The sequence below is a fragment of the Ovis aries genome, chromosome 1 (genome assembly GCF_016772045.2).
Source record: "Ovis aries strain OAR_USU_Benz2616 breed Rambouillet chromosome 1, ARS-UI_Ramb_v3.0, whole genome shotgun sequence".
In the NCBI taxonomy this organism is placed as follows: Eukaryota; Metazoa; Chordata; class Mammalia; order Artiodactyla; family Bovidae; genus Ovis; species Ovis aries.
Window position 1 is genome coordinate 266,023,676 of NC_056054.1, and position 20,440 is coordinate 266,044,115.

At 47.5% G+C, this 20,440-nt stretch overlaps 1 protein-coding gene across 6 annotated transcripts in view; it reads right to left on the bottom strand.

Annotated features, from left to right (window-relative positions):
- Positions 1 to 418: 418 nt before the first annotated feature.
- Positions 419 to 20,440, bottom strand: part of SLC19A1 (solute carrier family 19 member 1) — a 32,331-nt gene continuing 12,309 nt past the window's right edge. For 4 of the 6 annotated variants that reach the window (XM_042237860.2, XM_027961185.3, XM_042237858.2 and 1 more), the window contains 2 exons: positions 19,836 to 19,977; positions 419 to 8,648 (listed from right to left, as the gene is read on the bottom strand). In XM_042237860.2, the coding sequence (XP_042093794.1) occupies positions 8,415 to 8,648; positions 19,836 to 19,977 (376 nt within the window). In that variant the 3' untranslated portion in view covers positions 419 to 8,414. Of the gene's footprint in view, positions 8,649 to 19,835; positions 19,978 to 20,440 lie in introns of those variants that run through there. The other 2 variants (XM_042237864.2, XM_042237879.2) reach the window with 2 other exon arrangements.

Genomic DNA, 20,440 nt, shown 5'->3' on the forward strand with positions numbered 1-20,440 from the left:
ATCCAGGGAATTCGAAGGGTGGACGGCGTTGGCGTGGAAAGACTTATTTATTAATATAAGATTAGATTAAGGAACTATAGTGTAGTAGGAAGAATAAGTGGAGGAAGAGGGCTGAATAGCTTGGTTTACGCGGAAGACCAATAAAATTCCAGACAAGGAATTTGCACCATCTACGTTGGGCCACCGGCGCCCGCTTGTATATCTAAGGGTGCCTCGCCTTAGGCTCCCTTTCGCGCGGGTCTTAACAGCCAGGGCAAGTAAGTAGACCTGGCGAGCCTCCGCGCCCCAGGTGGAAATTCAGCCTGAAATTAAAGAGCAGAGGGAGGGAAAGGGAGAGAAGAAGAGAGAGACACAGAGAGAGAGAGAGAGAGAGAGACAGGGGAAGCCAGATTCCCAAGAAACCAAGCCGAGAGACTAGTTCGAGAAACTGGTCCAATCCTTTATTGTTCAGAAGGCCTTTTATACTTTTGATAAAACATGGAGATCAATGGGTAACACAAAATTATGTAGCGTTCGCAGCCCAGACTCTTTCTGTAGATCATTTTGTATACAAAAGGTCTCAGGTGATTTACATTATCTTCTGGCCAAGAGGCTTGTTAACACTTTTTGGCTCTCTTCCTTAATGAATGTTAATTTCATTTCCCCTAACTGTTTTTCTTTAATCTGCATTTCCTTAAAGCGCTAAAGTTACATCTCTATAGAACAAAGGCCCAGTGGGTTATAACAAAGAAGGTACTTAACTCAAAGATCTAATGTTGCTAATACCAGGTCTACTACTTGTTTTTCTATATACCAACTATATCTACTAATAAAGGATATGAAAATTTGGCAGCAAGTATCGACTCAACAAATGAAACTTTTAATCAGTCCTATTCTAATGACTTTGACTCCTCGGAAGCCCCTACATTCCTAGGATGTTTTAAGCTTCCTGTGCCTCCTGCGGTCAGGAGGCCTCAAACAATCACACGCGCAGCTGTACAGAGTCCTGTACGCAGGCTAAAAAGCCATCAGAGGGGTTTTTGGATTGAAACACTTTCAAATGCAGACTAAAGCCCTGAATTGACTTTTCCCAGAGAATGTCAGAAGAGTGGAAAAGCAGAGCACAAAAACCGGCAGATTTTTGTTGGGGTACATGCTTAGGAATTTCCAGAGGGTCCCCTGAAGTCTGAGCATGCCTTGCGTACGCCAGCTTCCTTCCTCATGACCTTGTCACGGGCGGGATTCCTCACACTGGCTTCCGGCATCTCCCCCTTCTTTATTATTTTTTTTAAAAAAACTAGGTGCAGTTCAGTCGTGAGGTTCTGAATGCTCTGCCGAAGAGTCCTGACAACACAAGGAAGCACAATTACAAGGAGCAGGATTACGGCACCCACAGCAGCATAGCTAGAAACAGTAGTCAGAATAGTCTTTCCAGAAATGAAGTCAGAGAAGGTGTGGAAAAACTCACTGGCTTCTCCTGCGGCGGTAAAATCTAATCGGGAGTGTTCCAAGGTCTGAATCTGATTATGAAGTTTCCCTAAGTCTAAGCAAATATCTGAGCTGTTCCAAACACCTAAAATATGATTTTTGATTCTCTCCCATTCAAAATCCGTCTCGTTCACTTTCAGGGATGTAACACATATCCACCGGTAATCGGCATGACATGAAAGAGCCATTTTCACTTACAGACTCTGTAATTCAGTCCCAATATGCATTACTGCTTCTTCTAAGGCATCAACCCTCATTTCTAGCGTCCTATCTATAATTTCCTGGGTTGCCAGCGTTAAAGAAAACATTTTTGGATACGGTATCAACATATTGGGCAGTATGCACTTGTTGAGATAATGATAATGCCGCCACAGTAACAGAAGTAATTGCAGTTATCAAAGCTGATATTCCCAAAACAAGTAAGCCCACAAACCGTCCTGTCCGCATTAAATCTTGTAGCTGGGGCAGCACAGCTAGGCCATGGTTATCATACCAATACGTGACTACACTTACAGGTACCATGAGATAGGGCGGACGTTTTAAAACCATGAAAGAGCAAACTTTATATTGAGGAGTTAAACAGGATGAAAGCATACATTGTTCACAAGTCATTACATTAGGTCCATTTGCACGCTAACTTTTTTCGGAATCACTGGTGAAAAGAAAAACATAAGGAAAGGATAGACAAGCCAAAATAGAGTAAATAGAGTCATTTTCTGGTTGGAGTTTGCGCTGCAGCAGCTGTCAGTCCCGCCCGGATCTTGATGTTTATTTTGCCTCTTCTACCATCGCGCGCAGCGGCCAAGCTACACAAAAATTTGAGCAAATAGTATACAGTTCCCATACATCTCCTTTCCCCATCAAGTCTCTATCCCATAATTTCGCAGACGGACGCTGGCAGAGCACTGGGTCCCGTCAGTCAGTCAGGCTGGCCCCGCCCGCGGCTTTCCGTGCGGGGCTGTTTCCCTCCTCGGCGGAGGCAGAGGACTTCCCTTTTTCTTTTGTGGCGAATCAGTCTGTCCTGTATCCAAACTGACGAATCTGCGCCCTGTGGAAAAAATATAAACACTTCCTCGACCCGCAGTAAATTCTGGGTCGGGATCTTTTTGTTATCTGGAGAGGAGATCTTTCCACTTTATCAACGATTTTACATCTTACTGTTCCAGATGAATCAGCATTTAATTTATTACAGAAAGAGCATGTTGTAAAATCTGATGGGGGAAAACTATACTTAAATTCTCCTTTTTAATTTTTGAATTAACAAAGCATGTGAGGGTAAATGATGCAAGATCTGATCACAATAATTTCCTATAGCAATCTGCCAATCATCATCAAACATTTGAAAAGCATCAAATTGTTTTCTGTTATATGGAATTACAATTTTTGATGACTCTTTACGAAACAATTTAATCAATCAATATACTTGAATTAATCTTTATAATTAATACATCAGTTAATATGTATATTGCAGCAATACAACATGCACACAATCAATACCAGCCAACACAAACCAATGCATTGTTAATAACACACGTCACATACACACAGTATAATTATACAGTATCTATAACATGTTATCACAGCATGCCAATCTTTACCAATTAATATCAACCACATACATATTACTGCAATATACACATATATATAATTATACAGTATATATTCAATATGCATATATAGTATTCATCTTAATTTATATGAATTAAGTATAGATCTATAAATAGAACTAGGTATACCCTCCCCCCCTTTTTTTTTTGGACTGTGTTATTCCTTCATCTTTTGCATATTAGTGCTTTACCAACACTACAACCATAAAGAACACAATTTCAAGTACTGTATTTTTTAGTTTGGGGAGATCACAGTCTACAGGCTCATTTACTTATATAAGACAAGATTAACCCATTTAACTTATTGCAGTTTTTAAATACACATAAAATACAGAAATTGATGTAATTAAAATATTCAGGATCTTATTATTATTTATTATTATTTTATTTTTTTATTTTTTGCAAGTTTAATTACTGGTCTCCAAGATCACCAATGGTTATGGCTTAACTACACCAATTTATCAACCTTTTATATCTTTAAAGATATAAAGGTGAAAATTAATTTTTTAATCAAATGGTTTAGGGTTTTCCGAGGTTAAATATTTGCTCTCCTTCCTTCCCTCACCTTAAGACATTTCAAATAAACTAAAAATAACCACATCTTGCCTGCAACATTTTTTAGCAATCATTTGATGTATAAAATCTTAACTATGTCCCCGATTATTTTAAGACACAAAAATGGCTGCCTACCAATCTGTCTTGTCACAAGTTAGAAATACTACATTTAAGAATTAACATGAGGATTTCAAGTTTCCTTCAGTTTAGACATTTATACCTTGTCGCTTTTGGATGTTACTGTAACATTGTTTGTAATCCTTTAAAACCTTAGTAATTTAAAACACTAGTAGGTATACCTTTATTATATTTTATTTATACCCATACTCAATCAGGCAAACTGTAATTAGGGAAATATATTTATACTATGTATTTATATCAATATATGAAGTATTGTTAATTGTACCGCCCAATGAGAACTAAGAAATTGAGAAAAACCCTTGTCTGAGCAACTCCTATTTGAAACAGCACGTCCCTCCCCCATAGGGTAAAGGGGAGCGGAGGAACTACATAGAGTTAGGAAAGTTTCACAGGTATCCTCAAACTGCCAATCCACATTTTTGTACCGTTAACTACTGTGGGGGCTTGAGGGCAAATGACACAAAATATGACCTCTGAAATTGATCAGAGTAACTTGCCAAATCATCACTGTCCTGTAAAAGACTTGCAGTTGATCCTTATTGAATGGAATTACTATATTTGTTACTTATTTTCCAAAAATTTCCACACTACTTTTTCTTTTTTTACTTGGGTGAGGCCCCACATGAGGGGGTTTTCTGCAAGGAGCAGGCTCCGTTTTAAAGCTCTTTTGCTCAAAAATATTCTCCCTATCCTTTCCGACCTTAAACAATGTTCTGGGAGGCTTTGGATATAAAGTGGGGAGTTCTTAAGCCCTGGGGAGGCGCAAGCAGAGGTTGCAGTGGTCCCCTTAAATAAGATAGATTTTTTTAAAGGTTTGGTTTGTGTCGAGGGGGAGGGGGCTCTCCAGGGCGCTCAGCCGCTGCGTCCCGTAAGCACTCTCCTTCCTCGGGAGGAAGAGTACAGTCTCCCTCATTTTCTTTGCCAATGGCAGAATATATGATCTGCGTAGAAGGTGGGGACCCACTACCATCCACCGCTACAGCCTCTCCCATAGGCTATCTAACTAACAGCCTCATGACGGGGGTCCAGAACATTTTAAATCGTATTTTATAGAGCAAAAGCATTCACAGGAACTTTTTGTGGCTCATGCAAAGTATAATAAGTTTTTAGTTGTTTTCCTAGCTTTACCCAAGTATCTAAATCCCTTTTCTGGAAATCAAGGACATTGCTCTTGTAACACTAGCCTTAACGTTGATTTCTCTTTTGTTTAACAGTTACAAAATTACTGATATAAAGTTGTCATTCTTTTGACTCATTGTTACCCGTGTCAGAAAATTAAGATTTATAGAAAAGTCTGCCTTGACAGAGGTTTTACCTTAGCCAAGGGGGGTTTTCAACCCGAAGAAAGAAGGTTTCTTTCAACCTCTAGAAAGCAGGTTTGTTTCAACCGTTAAACTGGGTTTTTTTCAACCCTTCAACTGGGTTTCTTTCAACCCAAAACTTCCCACCCCTCTTTCCCTATCTATCTTATGCAGGGGGGTCCGCGACACCCTGAGTGGGGTCCGCGACACCCTGAGTGGGGTCCTAGCCATCCCGAAAACTGCACACTGGGGGAGACCTACCTTCGAATAGCCTGTTCGGGCGCCACTTGCCAGGGTCCAGCCCCGGTGGATCCAGGGAATTCGAAGGGTGGACGGCGTTGGCGTGGAAAGACTTGTTTATTTATTAATATAAGATTAGATTAAGAAACTATAGTGTAGTAGGAAGATTAAGTGGAGGAAGAGGGCTGAATAGCTTGGTTTACGCGGAAGACCAATAAAATTCCAGACAAGGAATTTGCACCATCTACATTGGGCCACCGGCGCCCGCTTGTATATCCAAGGGTGCCTCGCCTTAAGCTCCCTTTCGCGCGGGTCTTAACGGCCAGGGCAAGTAAGCAGACCTGGCGAGCCTCCGCGCCCCAGATGGAAATTCAGCCTGAAATTAAAGTAAAGAGCAGAGGGAGGAAAAGGGAGAGAAGAAGAGAGAGACACAGAGAGGGAGAGAGAGACATGGGGGAAGCCAGATTCCCAAGAAACCAGGCCGAGAGACTGGTTCGACAAACTGGCCCAATCCTTTATTGTTCGGAAGGCCTTTTATACTTTTGATAAAACATGGAGATCAATGGGTAACACAAAATTATGTAGCGTTCGCAGCCCAGACTCTTTCTGTAGATCATTTTGTATACAAAAGGTCTCAGGTGATTTACATTATCTTCTGGCCAAGAGGCTTGTTAACACTTTTTGGCTCTCTTCCTTAATGAATGTTATTTCCCCTAACTGTTTTTCTTTAATCTGCATTTCCTTAAAGCGCTAAAGTTACATCTCTATAGAACAAAGGCGCAGTGGGTTATAACAAAGAAGGTGCTTAACTCAAAGATCTAATGTTGCTAATACCAGGTCTACTACTTGTTTTTCTATGTATCAACTATATCTACTAATAAAGGATATGAAAATTTGGCAGCAAGTACTGACTCAACAAATGAAACTTTTAATCAGTCCTATTCTAATGACTTTGACTCCTTGGAAGCCCCTACATTCCTAGGATGTTTTAAGCTTCCTGTGCCTCCTGCGGTCAGGAGGCCTCAAACAATCACACGCGCAGCTGTACAGAGTCCTGCAGGCAGGCTAGAAAGCCATCAGAGGGGTTTTTGGATTGAAACACTTTCAAATGCAGAAGACTAAAGCCCTGAATTGACTTTTCCCAGAGAATGTCAGAAGAGTGGAAAAGCAGAGCACAAAAACCGGCAGATTTTTGCTGGGGTACATGCTTAGGAATTTCCAGAGGGTCCCCTGAAGTCTGAGCATGCCTTGCGTATGTCAGCTTCCTTCCTCATGACCTTGTCACGGGCGGGATTCCTCACACTGGCTTCTGGCAGTACATGGATATTAGAGGCACACGGATGTGAGCAAATACACGCACGTGTACACAGATGTGAGATATAGATACATGCATGTAACGGTTGTTGGTGGAGGCCACAGGTGCCACACACCCACCTTCTCTCAGGTCTCCCTGGGGTCGGCCAGCAGCCTCACAAGCCCCTCAGAGCCGTGCAGGTAGTCTGTGCCCTGGGCTCCTGACCCAGCCCTGTGTCCCACAGCGGCTGCAGGCGTCTGACCCCCGAGGGGCGTGCACACTGCACTGAACAGGAGCTCAGGACTGGGGGGTGGCAGAGACCAAGCAGGGGGCCAGCGCCTGTGGGAGGCTGTAGGGGTAGCAGGAGCACCAGGCCACTGGGCCAGCCACACCGGGAGGGCACTCCTGGGGTCCAGGAGCAGGTCGTGGGCGCCTGGGGCAGAGCCCTGCCTCCTGGGTCAGTAGCAGAGGCGAGCCCTCTTCCCTGAAGCCCCTCTGGTTCCCCAAGGATGGAGGAACCGGTGCTGGCTGCTGCCTCTTCCCAGCAGGGTCCAGGGGACAGCTGTGGCATCTCCGCAGACCCACTAGGGGACCACTCGCCCTGACTGACCTGTTGGCTGTGACTTACTGCAGGTCCAGCCTCTTCCTCAACCCTCAGGGTGCCCTGAGATGCCCCGCTCACCCAAGTCAACCAGGGGCCCCCAAAGGCAGCCAGTTCTGGAAGCCCTGCCCCCAGCAGGCATCCTGCTCTGAGGTCGGAGCGGCGGCCTTTTCTGTGGATCTTGGATGAAGACCAGAGGCCACAGGAGGAGCCAGGATCAGCTGAGGTCAGGGGCGGGTCCTTGCCTGTGGATGGGGGCAGGGCTGGCCCCTCCATTGGCCTGGTGGACACATGGAGTCGGGCGCCCCCTCACGTGGGTTGCGTGTCCACGTCACGTGTCTGGGCATCACATCTCAGAGGATGTATGGCTGGCTCTCAAGCGCCAGGGCAGTGCCCAGGGTGGCAAAGGCAAGTCCCTTTGGGGCGGGTGCATGAGCAGTCCCCAGGAGGGGGACAGCGTCAACCCAGCTCTGAGCAAAGGAGGGAGAGGATCTGGGGTGAAGTCTGGAACTGAGGCACTTCCACTGGACAGAACCACCACCGCCCCCCCGTGCCCTGCTTCTCCCCCAGAAACAAGCCGAACAAGGATTTGCACTTATGTCCGTCTTTTAAAAAAGGTACAGAGCATCGGCGAAAATGAAATCACCTGGACAACTGCAAGTGTCCCAGTTTAGCCATGGGCCAAGGAACATGGTCCCCAGGGCCCAGAATACCCCGCAGGGGCCGGGTGCCTAGACTGGCATTTGGGACCACTTCGCTGGTCAGGGTCAGGGTAGGACCACTTTCCCTGGGACAAGTGGGACCTGCCTCCCAAGGAGGAGAAAGCAGGGAGGCCTGGTGGGCACCTGGACCCCACCACTGGCCCCGTATAGGCAGGGACAGCATACCAGCCCCCAGTTGCCAGGGTGCCCTGCAGGCTGGGGGTCACAGCCAGGGCATGAAGCAGGGCTGAGGGGTGCCATGCTCTGGGTGCCATAATGCAAGTCAAGGACCCCTTGTGGAGGCCACTGGCCCTTGGACCATGGGTCCCAAGGACAGACCACCAGGGCCTCAGTCCCAGCTACCAGAAGGCGACGATGTGGACGTGATGCTGGAGACCTGGCTGCTGACACAGCGAAGACAGGGAGCTCTGAGGTCGAGGCCTGGCTTGCTGCCTGTGGGGTCAGGAATCTGACTGCCCACCGGGCGGGACAGCCAGTCAGCTGAGGTCAGGCCTTGGCCTCAGACTGTGGGCTCAGGTCCCCCACGGTAAACACACCATCCTCCGGGGCTGGGCGCGGGGCTCCGTCCTGCGTGGCCTTCTCTTGCATGGGACTCACCAGCTCTTGGGCCGGCGGCACGGGCTGGTGGCGGCTCTGTTGGAAGTGGCGCAGGCCCACCAGCACGGCAGCAAGGAAGTAGGCGGCGAAGAGTACCAGGAAGTACACGAAGTAGACGAGGAACTGGAACAGAGAGGGGCAGGTGAGGTCAGGGGAGCACTGGGGGAGGGGGAAGGGCACCCAGGGAGCAGAGAGGCACAGGCGAGGTCACGGGAACACCTGGGAAGAGGGGGCAGGGCACCCAGCCTCCACAGGCCAGCCAAGCAGCAGCACACCCAGCACTTCTGAGCCTCTGCGATCCTGCCTGAGGCATTCTGATCACTTGGTGTGACAGCAAATGTGCGCTTGGCTCTGGGGCCAAGTCTTCACACCCGTGCGGGTGGAGCCTGGTGGAGGGGAACAGACCATCCGGTTGCCCGGCGCAGCCCCCTCGGCCCTGGGGCCTGGGCAGCCCCGAACCTGGCATCCCGTGAAGCTGCCCAGCAGTGATGCACAGGGACCTGGGCCCAGCTAGGGGACCCTCCCACCTGAATCTCAGATCACCGGGGGCAGGGGTCCAGGGTGTCTCCTCATCTGTGGGCCAACTCCCTGGAGCTCTACTCCCCCAAGGGGGCTCCCTAAGACCCACTTCGGCACCAGCACACTCAGCCCTCCTAGGAAAGCTCATTTTCAGAAGCAAAACCGGGAAGGGAACCATCGGAGACTTCACCTCCAGGAACCTGGGGCTGGCATGTCCTGCCTGTTTCTCTCTGAGTGTGAGTGAAGCCTGGACACTGCACAGCAAGCACTCAGAAGGCGACTGAAAGCTGGACGGGCAGACCAGCCTCGACCCTGGAATCCGAGGAGCAACACGGCAATGTGCTCCCTGGGTTTTTTCTTCTTTCTGCTGCCTGTATTCTTAAAGGAACCAAAGAAGCCAGCAAACCAGAAATCCCAAAACACATGGGAAAAAGCCCAACACTAACAAAAGCTGCTCCAAACGAAGGATCAGGAGAGGGACCACAGGCCCTGCAGGATGAGACACTGAAGAATGGGAACCATTCTATCCCAGCCAGACCCCACCCTCATGACCCAGGCTGTGATGCCCCTAGTCTGGTCAGGGGGTGTTGGTCAGGGCCCAGTGGGGAGCTGGAATGTTCACCCCCACAGAGATCACACGGAAAGCCTGGGCTGTCGCTCTTACCAGGCGGTGCCCCCCACTCGCTGAAGAGTCAGGACTTTCAACCCACCCAGCAGGGGCAAGAATGCTCTGCCCCCACCAGGATCACTGGGGGCCACAGGGAGAGTGGTAATGAGGCACCCAGGCCCCTCCCAACCACTGGTGGCCACGTGGGGAGCTGGCACTCCCATCCTTGCCCCCACACACCCCTCAGTGTGAGGAGGGCTGAGTAGGGAGTCTGGATACCCACCCGACCTGGCTGTAAAGAGGTACAAGCTCCTAGTCTTCTGCAAGGGTGGTGTCAGGAAAAGCCAACTGAAACAGAGGATTAAATAAGACCCAAAGGGACTTCCCTGGTGGTCCAGTGGTTAAGAATCCACCATGCAATGCAGGGGACACAGGTTCAATCCCAGGTCAGGGCACTAAGATCTCACATGCCTCAGAGTAACTAAGTCCAAGAACTGCAACTAAGACCCAAAGCAGACAAATAAATAAGTATTTTTTAAAAAAATAAGATCTAGAATTGCATAACATAGTGGCCAAAATGTACAGGTTTCACTTTAAAAAGTCACTCAGCAAACTCAGAAAAAGTTCTCTAAATGAATGAAATACAATCAACAGACACGGATACCAAGATGACAGAGATGAGATAAAGCTTTGCAGAAAACAAATGGAAGAGATAAAGAAGAAAATTTACAGTAAAAGAAGAAAAATATAGTAACCAATAAAAAAACTTAACAAATGGTCTTGTTAAGAATGGAGGGAACGGGGAAAAGAATCGGTGCACCGGAAGATGCAACGATAGAAGTGAGCCCATCGACACAAAAAAACAGAGAGGGAAAAGAGCAGAGCTTCATTCTCTAGGGGACAAAACCCCGTTACGGGAGTAGAGCGAGAAGAAAGAAAAAGGATGGAACTGAAAGAGCACTTGAGGAAATAATGGCTGTGGAAATGTCTCAAATCTGGCACGGGACATAAACCTACAGATTTAAGAAGGTGCAAGTGTATCACGTTCAGCTGCTCAGTCATGTCCAACTCTTCGCGACCCCACAGACTGCAGCCCACAAGGCTCCTCTGTCCATGGAATTTTCCAGGCAAGAATACTGGAGTGAGTTGCCATTTCCCCCTACAGGGCATCTTCCCAGCCCAGGGACTGCACTTGCATCTCCTGTCTCCTGCATTGACAGGCAGGTTCTCTACCACTGAGCCAGCGTGGAAGCCCCTTAAGAGTATGAGGGAACCCCAAACAAAACACCCACCCCAATCAGACCAACACAGATCATAATCAAAGTTTTGAAAGCTAAAGACAAAGAAAAAGGAAAAATCTTGAAAGCAGCCAGAAAAAAATGACACTGTAGGGGAAAAATAATTAGAATGACAGTGGATTTTTCATCAGAAACCAAGAAGGTCACAAGGAAATGATAAATTTTTCACATGCTGAACAAAAAAACTGTTAACCCAGAAACCTATTCCCCTGAAAACAGCCTTCAGAAATGCAAAATAAATCAAGATACTCTCAGGTCAAGTAAAACAGAACAATTTGTCACCAGAAGACCTGCCCTGAAAGAATGCCTGAAGAAGGTTCTCTAAACAGAAAGTAAATGATAAGAAACCTGTGACATCAAGAAGGAGAAACAACAGTGCTCAAAATTATGGATAAACAGATTTTTCTTCTCTCCAGTTTCCTAAATGTTTTATAGCTGAAGTAAAACTTATAACCATAACCCCATCTTGCTGCTGCTGCTAAGTCGCTTCAGTCGTGTCCGACTCTGTGCGACCCTATAGACGGCAGCCCACCAGGCTCTGCCGTCCCTGGGATTCTCCAGGCAAGAACACTGGAGTGGGTTGCCATTTCCTTCTCCAGTGCAGGAAAGTGAAAAATGAAAGTCAAGTCACTCAGTCGTGTCCGACTTTAGTGACCCCATGGACTGCAGCCCACCAGGCTCCTCCACCCATGGGATTTTCCAGGCAAGAGTACTGGAGTGGGGTACAATTAGGCAGCTCTAATGATATATAGAAGAAATAAATAAGGCACTTGTACTATAAACAGTGGAGAGAAAAGTGACTTAAAGGAGGTGAGATTTCAATACTTACTACAACTGTCCATTTAATACACAAAGCAACTATCAAAAAAGTTATCACAAGAGACACTCAAATTATACGATAGATAACCCAAAATGAAGTTCTGAAGAATCTGTAAATAACGCAGGGGAAAAGAAAACAGAAACAAAAGGTGGAGAATAAAAGGAAAATAAAAATGAAATGACAGCACAATTACACTACATATAAACGGTCTAAATAAACCAATCAAAGAAAGAGACTGGCAGGGTGAGTTAAAAAAACATGACAACCATATGCCATCTACAGGAAACGCCAAGCATAACAATACAGTCAGGTTAAAAATAAAAAGACAGAGGCTTCCCTGGTGGCTCAGTGGTAAAAAAAAAAAAAAAAAAAAATCCACCTGCCAGTGCGGGAGACATAGGTTCACTCCCTGATCTGGGATGATCCCATACGCCACAGAGCAACTAAGCCTGTGTGCCATAACAGATGAGCCTGTGCTCTAGAGCCCAGGAATTGCAACTGCTGAGCCCACGTGATGCCGCTACTGAAGCCCACATGCCCTAGAGCCTGTGCTCAGCAACAAGAGAAGCCATCGTGATGAGAAATCCATGCACCGCAACTAGAGAAAGCTTGCACAGCAATGAAGACCCAGCACAGCCAATAAATAAATAAAAATTGGGGGGAAAAAAGCCAAAGGAAAGCAGAACGGCTATGTGAATATCATGTAAAGTAGACTTTGGAGAAAAGAAAATGACCACAGGCAGAGAAGGACATTATATAACGGACATTATATAACGTTAAAAGACCCAATTCACCAAGACACACCGTGCATATGTATACAACAAATAGCTGTTAAAATGTGAAGTAAAAACATGATAGAATTGAAAGAAAAAAATACACAAATTCACGATTATAAATGAAAACTTCAACATTCCTTTCTCAACAATTGGCCAGACAGAAAATCCATAAGGACACAGAAAAAAATCAATACCACCATCAGCAATAGGATGTAATTGGTATTTATAGAATACTCCACCCCCAAACAGCAGAATTCACATTCTTTTCAAGTGTCCATGCAGCATGTAACAAGATAGACCATGTCCTGGGCCATAAAACAAACCTCAACATAATGCAGATTGTGTTCTCTGATCACAACAGAATAGAATCAAAAATATAAAGCAATAACAGAAAGATAGGAAAACAATCAAAACACTTGGAAACTAAACAAAACATTTTGAAATAATCATAGGTCAAAGAGAAAGTATGAAAAGAGACAAAAATACATAGGAGTGAAAGAAAATGAAGATACAACATATCAAAATCTGTAGGGTGTAGCTAAAGCAGGCTCAGAGGGAAATGTGTAGCAATAAATGCAAATATTAGAAAAAAAGAAGTCTCAAATCATTAATCTAAGCTTCCATCTCAAGAACCTAGAAAAAGATAAATAAAATAAATCCAAAGCAGGTAAAACAAAGGAAACAGTTAAAACAGAAGTTCTAGCCAGTGCAGTAAGACAAGAAAGTACATTAAAAACATTTAAGAAAAGACCTCCCAGAACAAATAAGTGACCTCAACAAGATTACACAAGATTAACACACACAAGTCGATGTGTTTCTTATACAGGCAGACCTCAGAGATATTGCTCAGTTCCAGACCACCCCAATAAATATTGCAATAAAGTAACTCACACAAATTTTCTGGTTTCCCAGTACACATAAAAATTATGTTTACACTATACTATAGTCTATTAAAGTATGTAATAGCATTATGTCTAAAAACAAATTATACACCTTAATAAAAATATTTTATTGCTAAAAAATGCTAACTGCCATCTGACAATGCAGAGTTGCCACAAATCTTCAACTTGTAAAAATGTCAGTATCTTTGAAGCACAGTAAAGTGAAGTACAATAAAATGAGGTCACAAATCTTCAACTTGTAAAAATGTCAGTATCTTTGAAGCACAGTAAAGTGAAGTACAATAAAATGAGGTCTGCCTGACTTCCCTGGTGGCTCAGACAGTAAAAGCTACTGCCTACAATGCGGGAGACCTGGGTTTGATCCCTGGGTCAGGAAGATCCCCTGGAGAAGGAAATGGCAACCCACTCCAGTACTCTTGCCTGGAAAAACCCATGGACAGACGAAGGAGCCTGGTAGGCTACAGTCCATGGGGTCGCAAAGAGTCGGACACAACTGAGCGACTTCACCTTCTTTTCTTTCTTGAACTAGCAATGAACACCGGGACACTGTTATAGACTGAATTGTCTCCCTTCAAAATTCACTGCTGAAGCCCTAACCCCCAGTATGACTGTATGTGGATAAGACCTTTTAGGAGTGATTAGGCTAAATGAGGTTATGAGGGTAGCACTCTGATCCAGCATGACTGCTGTCCTTATGAGAGGCAGAAGCACCAGGAGTGCACACAGAAGAAAGACCAAGTGAGGAGAGGGGCCTTGGGAGGAACCAGACCTGCAAACACTTTGATCTCACCAGATCTCAATCTGATCTTCCAGCCTGCAGATTGTTAGAGAACAGACTGCTGTTGCACAGACTGCCCAGTCTGTGATATCTTGTTATGGCAGTCCTTGCAGATTAATGCAGACACCAAAACTGAAAATATCACATAACAATTGCTCACAAAACACTGAAATGCCTAGGAATAAACCTAAGAAAGCTGCACAGCACTACAGTACTTGCATGCATGTCGAAAACTACAAAATGCTGAAAGAAATCAAAGACGTTCCAAGTAAACGGAGAGACATACCATGTTCACAGGCTGAAGACTCAACAGAGTAAAAGATATCAATTCTCCCAATACTGATAAACAAGCTGAATGCAATTCCCAGCAAAATCACAACAAAAGTTTTTGTAGATAGAGACAAGATTACTCAAAAATGTAGAGGGAAAGGCAAAGAAACTCTAATAGCTAAAACAATTCCGAAAAAACTTCCGAAGTTGGAGGAATCAGGGTACCCAATTTGAAAACTTACCATATAGCTACACAAGCAGGACAGGGTGGTGGTGGAGGAAAGGTGGGCATACAGCCCAACAGAACAGACAAAGAACTCAGAAGCAAGCTCATCCAAGTGGTAAAAAGGCAATTCAATCTTTCAACAAACGGTGCTGGAGCGACTAGACATCCACAGACAAAGGGATGAAACAACATTAATGTCACACCTTACACAAAAGTTAACTCAAAACAGGTCACAGACTTAGGTATTGAACTATAAAACTTTAATAAGAAGCTGAGGAAAATCTTTGGAACCCAGGACCAGACAGAGTTACTATGGGTTCTGTGCTAAGTCACTTCAGTCCTGTCTGACTCTGCAACCCTATTGAAGAAGGAATTCATAGGGCCTGGACTCCATCTTAGGCCTGTTCATGCTGATCATGCTTGGCCACCTTTCCAACGGACTCTGAACTCTGTGTTTAGTGCCTATGAAAACAACAACAGAAGGATAAGACCCCCTCCAGACAGGGGAACCTTGAGGATCGTATCTAGGTTACTCATCAGACTGTGTGGATCACAATAAACTGGAAAATTCTGAGAGAGATGGGAATACAGACCACCTGACCTGCCTCTTGAGAAATCTGTATGCAGGTCAGGAAGCAGCAGTTAGAACTGGACATGGAACAATAGACTGGTTCCAAATAGGAAAAGGAGTACATCAAGGCTGTATATTGTCACCCTGCTTACTTAACTTCTATGCAGAGAACACCATGAGAAATGCTGGACTGGAAGAAACACAAGCTGGAATCAAGACTGCCAGGAGAAATATCAATAACCTCAGATATGCAGATGACACCACCATTATGGCAGAAAGTGAAGAGAACTAAAAGCCTCTTGATGAAAGTGAAAGAGGAGAGTGAAAAAGTTGGCTTAAAGCTCAACAGTCAGAAAACAAAGATCATGGTATCCGGTCCCATCACTTCATGGGAAATAGATGGGAAACAGTGGAAACAGTGTCAGACTTTATTTTGGGGGGCTCCAAAATCACTGCAGATGGTGACTGCACCCATGAAATCAAAAGACGCTTAATCCTTGGAAGAAAAGTTATGACCAACCTAGACAGCATATTCAAAAGCAGAGACATTACTTTGCCAAGTAAGGTCCGTCTAGTCAAGGCTATGGTTTTCCCAGTAGTCATGTATGGATGTGAGAGGTGGACTGTGAAGAAGGCTGAGCGCCGAAGAATTGATGCTTTTGAACTGTGGTGTTGGAGAAGACTCTTGAGAGTCCCTTGGACTGCAAGGAGATCCAACCAGTCCATTCTGAAGGAGATCAGCCCTGGGATTTCTTTGGAGGGAATGATGCTGAAGCTGAAACTCCAGTACTTTGGCCACCTCATGCAAAGAGTTGACTCATTAGAAAAGACTCTGATGCTGGGAGGGATTGGGGGCAGGAGGAGAAGGGGATGACAGAGGATGAGATGGCTGGATGGCATCACTGACTCGACGGATGCGAGTCTGAGTGAACTCCAGGAGTTGGTGATGGACAGGGAGGCCTGGCGTGCTGCGATTCATGGGGTCACAAAGAGTCGGACACAACTGAGCAACTGAACTGAACTGAACTGAAGAGAAAATATACACTAATCACCCCTTCCTCCAGACAGGCCATAAATGTTTCTGTATCTATCGGAGTGTAACCTCGGGTTTATTGATTATTGCCTAATTGTTTGACTGTTTGAGCACATGAGCACATACCACGTGAATGACGGGATTATTGGGATTGTATTTTCCTTGGTTTATGTAAGTCTCAAGGAATTTGGAGTGGTGGGTTCAGACACGTACACATGGGGTATAAAAGATTCTCGCAAATGCTGGTCGGGGTCCTTGGCTAAGAGGAGACTCTGCCTTGGGCCCGCTGGTGTAATAAACTGCACTCCACTATCTGTGTTGTCCTTCTGAGTGAGTTTGTTTCCCGGAACACGTGGCTACAACACTATGGACTATATTCCACTGGGTTCCTCAGTCCATGGGGTTCTCCAGGCAAGAATACTGGAGGCGATTGCCATTTGCTTCTCCAGGGGATCTTCCCGACCCAGGATTCGAACCCACATCTCTTATGTCTCCTGCATTGGCAGGTGGGTTCTTTACCACTAGTGCCACCTGGGAAGCCCAGAATTATTATCAGTTCAGTTCAGTTGCTCAGTCGTGTCCGACTCTTTGTGACCCCATGAATTATTATATGTAATACCAAAACTAAGATCCACAAAAGGACAAAGGAATGAATCAGACCTCATCAAAATTAAAAACTTTTACTCTGCAAATAGCCCTATTAAGAAGACGAGATGGTCTGCTATGGACTGGGAGATGCCTGCAAAGCGCATGTCCAACAAAGGGCTGCTATCTAGACTAAGCAGACATGCTCAAACTCAAGAATAAAAAGACAAAGGCCCCAAACAGGAAATGGGCAGGAAAGAAACTCTTCACCCAGGAGGATGTACAGATGCAGCTGCACACGAGAAGAGAAGCAGCACAGCCATCAGGGAGCGAGTGTGTGCATGCTCAGTCGTGTTGGACTCTTGGCGACCCCACAGTCTGTAGCCGCCAGGCTCCTCAGTCCAAGGAATTTTCCAGGCAAGAATACTGGAGTAGGTAGCCACTGCCTTCTCCAGAGGATCTTCCTGACCCAGGGATCAAAGCCAGGTCTCCTGCATTACAGGCAGATTCTTTACTGTCTGAGCCATCAAGGAAGCCCATTATAGCCATCAGGGAAATACAAATTAAAACCACAGGGATCAACTCTCCACACCATTTAGAAGGGCTAAACAAATGGTGACCCCATCAAAGGCTGGTGAGAATGTGGAGAAACCAGCCTCCTCAGGCATGGCTGGTGAGAATAAAAAAACGGTGCAGAACAGTCTGGCAACCACCCCAGGACTCAATGACTGCACCTCAGGGCATTTATCCAGAGAAATGGAAATCCAGGTTCACACAGAAAGCTATACACCAATGTTTAGAGCAGCCCCCAATTGAATCAAGCTGGGGCTCCTGGCAGTAACCAGGTAAGAGTCTGGGTCCAGTTACCAGGGAACCCACACAGCACAGGACCCGACAGGAGTAGCGATGTGTCTCTAGGAGCTGGGATGAGTGGTTAAAAGTCAATCCTGACTCAGGGTTCCTTCCATGTAAGGGCACTCTCGAGATGACAACACTACAGAAATGGTGGCAAACCAGGGCTGCTGGGGTTGGGGCAGAGGTGGAGTGGGGCCCAGCATGGTCGCAGGGGATGGGCAGGCACGCTCCCATCTCAACTGTGGGGTCCACATCCCCCTAGTGCCTGCACCCCAGAACTGCAGGATGTGGCCAGTGGGGAGGCTGGGTATGTGAGTCTCTGCATTACCTGTTACCCCGTGAGTATGTGGTGACCCAGAAATACTGTTTAACTTAAAAGCCAGCCCCCCCAGGCCAGCTCCCCACATGCCCTGGGCTGGTTCCTACCACCAGCTCCATTCCCCACCCCCACTCTCACTACCCATGAAGGAGGGATGGGCCCCCAGTGCACTGCACATGGAAATAGTGAGTGAGAGGAGCAGGGATGACTCTCCTGCTGGACACCACCAGGATCCGTAGTTTCTAATTACAAGCAAGCCTGTAGAGCTCCCTTTTAACCAGGAAATTAAAGCAGCCAAACAAAAATCAATATAATGTCAGCTTGACCCGGCAAGGCCATAAAGTGCCACGTGGTGGGGCTGGGCTGAGACAGGGGAGGAAAGTCCAGCCCTGACCCCAACCTGGAGCCCCTGAGAAGCCCCACTGCCCAGAGCTGGGATGACTGGCGCTCCAGGGAGGAGGAACACCCCTGGGTGTGGAGGCCCCTCGCAGGCCAGGTGGACGGCTGCCAGCAAGTCCCACAATCAAGCCAGGAGGCAACGGTGCTCCAGCAGAGGCTGTCACTCCAGAGGGGAGGCCTCACCAGAGGGTCCCAGTGAAGGAGGGCCCAACCCACCACCTCTGGACGGAGGTCTGGTGCCTCTGGACTGCCCCTCCCGCACAGCTGTAGGCGCAGTCACATACGCCCCATGGACCCAAGTCCAACTCGGCCACCCTGCTCAGCCACAGTCCCCAGGGTTCAGCCTGTGGGGCCCTCCTGGGGAAACAGGGCTGAGACCGGCCTGCTCGGGTGGATACAAACTGCCACAGGCTCTGATGTCCTTCCCGAACCCCAGCCCCAAATCCTGTTTCTGAACATAAGGGTCTCTCATGCCTGGAACCTTCTCCTTGGTCAGCTCTGGCAAGGGAGTCACCAGGGCGAGGCTGACCCAGCACCCTTGGACAGAGGGCTGGACTTCTCCATGGAGCCGCCATGCCCCAGGGAGGCCCAGCTCCCAGCAGGTGGAGGCTGCACCGAGGAGCCCAGTGACAACCCTCCCATGGGCCCATTCTCTGGCTAGTTCCAGCTCACTCACAGGTCCTGCCCTGGCCGAGGCACCGGGAGTCCAGCCTGAACGTGTCCCGGGTCTCACGTTCTTTTCAGGAGACAGAGGACTGGATGGAGGGAGGAGTCGGGAAAGGGGCTGACAGGCACCAAGGTCAATCAACCCTGGAGCTCCGCTCTCATCTGCCTCCACAGAGAGCTGTCCCATGAGCAGGACCCATTGCAGGAAGGCCTGTCGGAGGGCTCAGGGAATGCTCAGGACCATGCCTCCAGGCTTCCCGAGACCTCAGCCAGTGTAGGGGGTACCCAGGGCCCCGAGAGCTCCTGCAGAAGTGACCAGCACCCAGGCTGGCCTCAGAGACCTTAGAGGTCTCACAGGACTTGACGGCACATGCCCACTGTACTGCCCAATGTGGGCAGCATTCGTAGCCCCAACCTGAGCCCTGCAAGGGAGCTGCACAGGTTGGCACCAGGCAGTCAGATTGTGGCCCTCGGCCTCCCTGCCCTCTGAGCCTTCCCTCCTTGTTCCCATTTAGTCCAGAGAGTCTGGCTAGACATGCCCCTGCCTGCAGCATGTCTATGGTCTGGGTCCCGGGAGGGGTGGCACTGCTGGCCGGGCAAGCACCAGGAGGCCTGGCCAGGACTTCGCCCCCAACCCACCCTGAGGCATCCCTCCTCCAGGAAGTGAGCCCGAAAGCAGAGCTCACCTGGGAACAGACCGGGAGGCCCAGGCCCCGCTTGTCGGAGACGATGAGGGTGATGATGGTCTTGAGAACGGTGGCGAGGAATGTGTTGATGCCGAAGACCAGGGCACGGAGCTCTTGAGAAAGAGAAGCCGCGATCTGAAAACTTCACAGGGTAGCAGGCTGAGGTCAGACAGCCGGGGCGAGACACGCCCACAGGTGCAGAGGACCCAGCTAGGTGGCAGTGCCCTCAGGCAGCCAAGAACAGCCACGGGTCCACCGAGGCTGCAGGGCTTGCAGGGAGACATGAGGCCCACGCAGCGCCTGGGCTGCCCACCTCCCTGGGCCTGTGCTCTGAGCTATACATCCTCCCTTGATGATCCATAAAGGGAGTGCAGAGCCAGGCGCAGAAGGCAGCCCTGGGAGACAAAGTCTCCTGGAAACCCTGGGACAAAGTAAGTTGTCGTCACTACAGGGCTCTCAGAAAACTGTCCCCCTGAAAGCAGGGTGTTAACACAACCACAGGCACAGACGGGCACAAGGAAAATTCTGGATTTAAACTGCTCTGCTGTTAAATGAGTCAGTAAATTAGAAAAAGACCCATAAAACAAATAAAGAAGCAAGAGGAA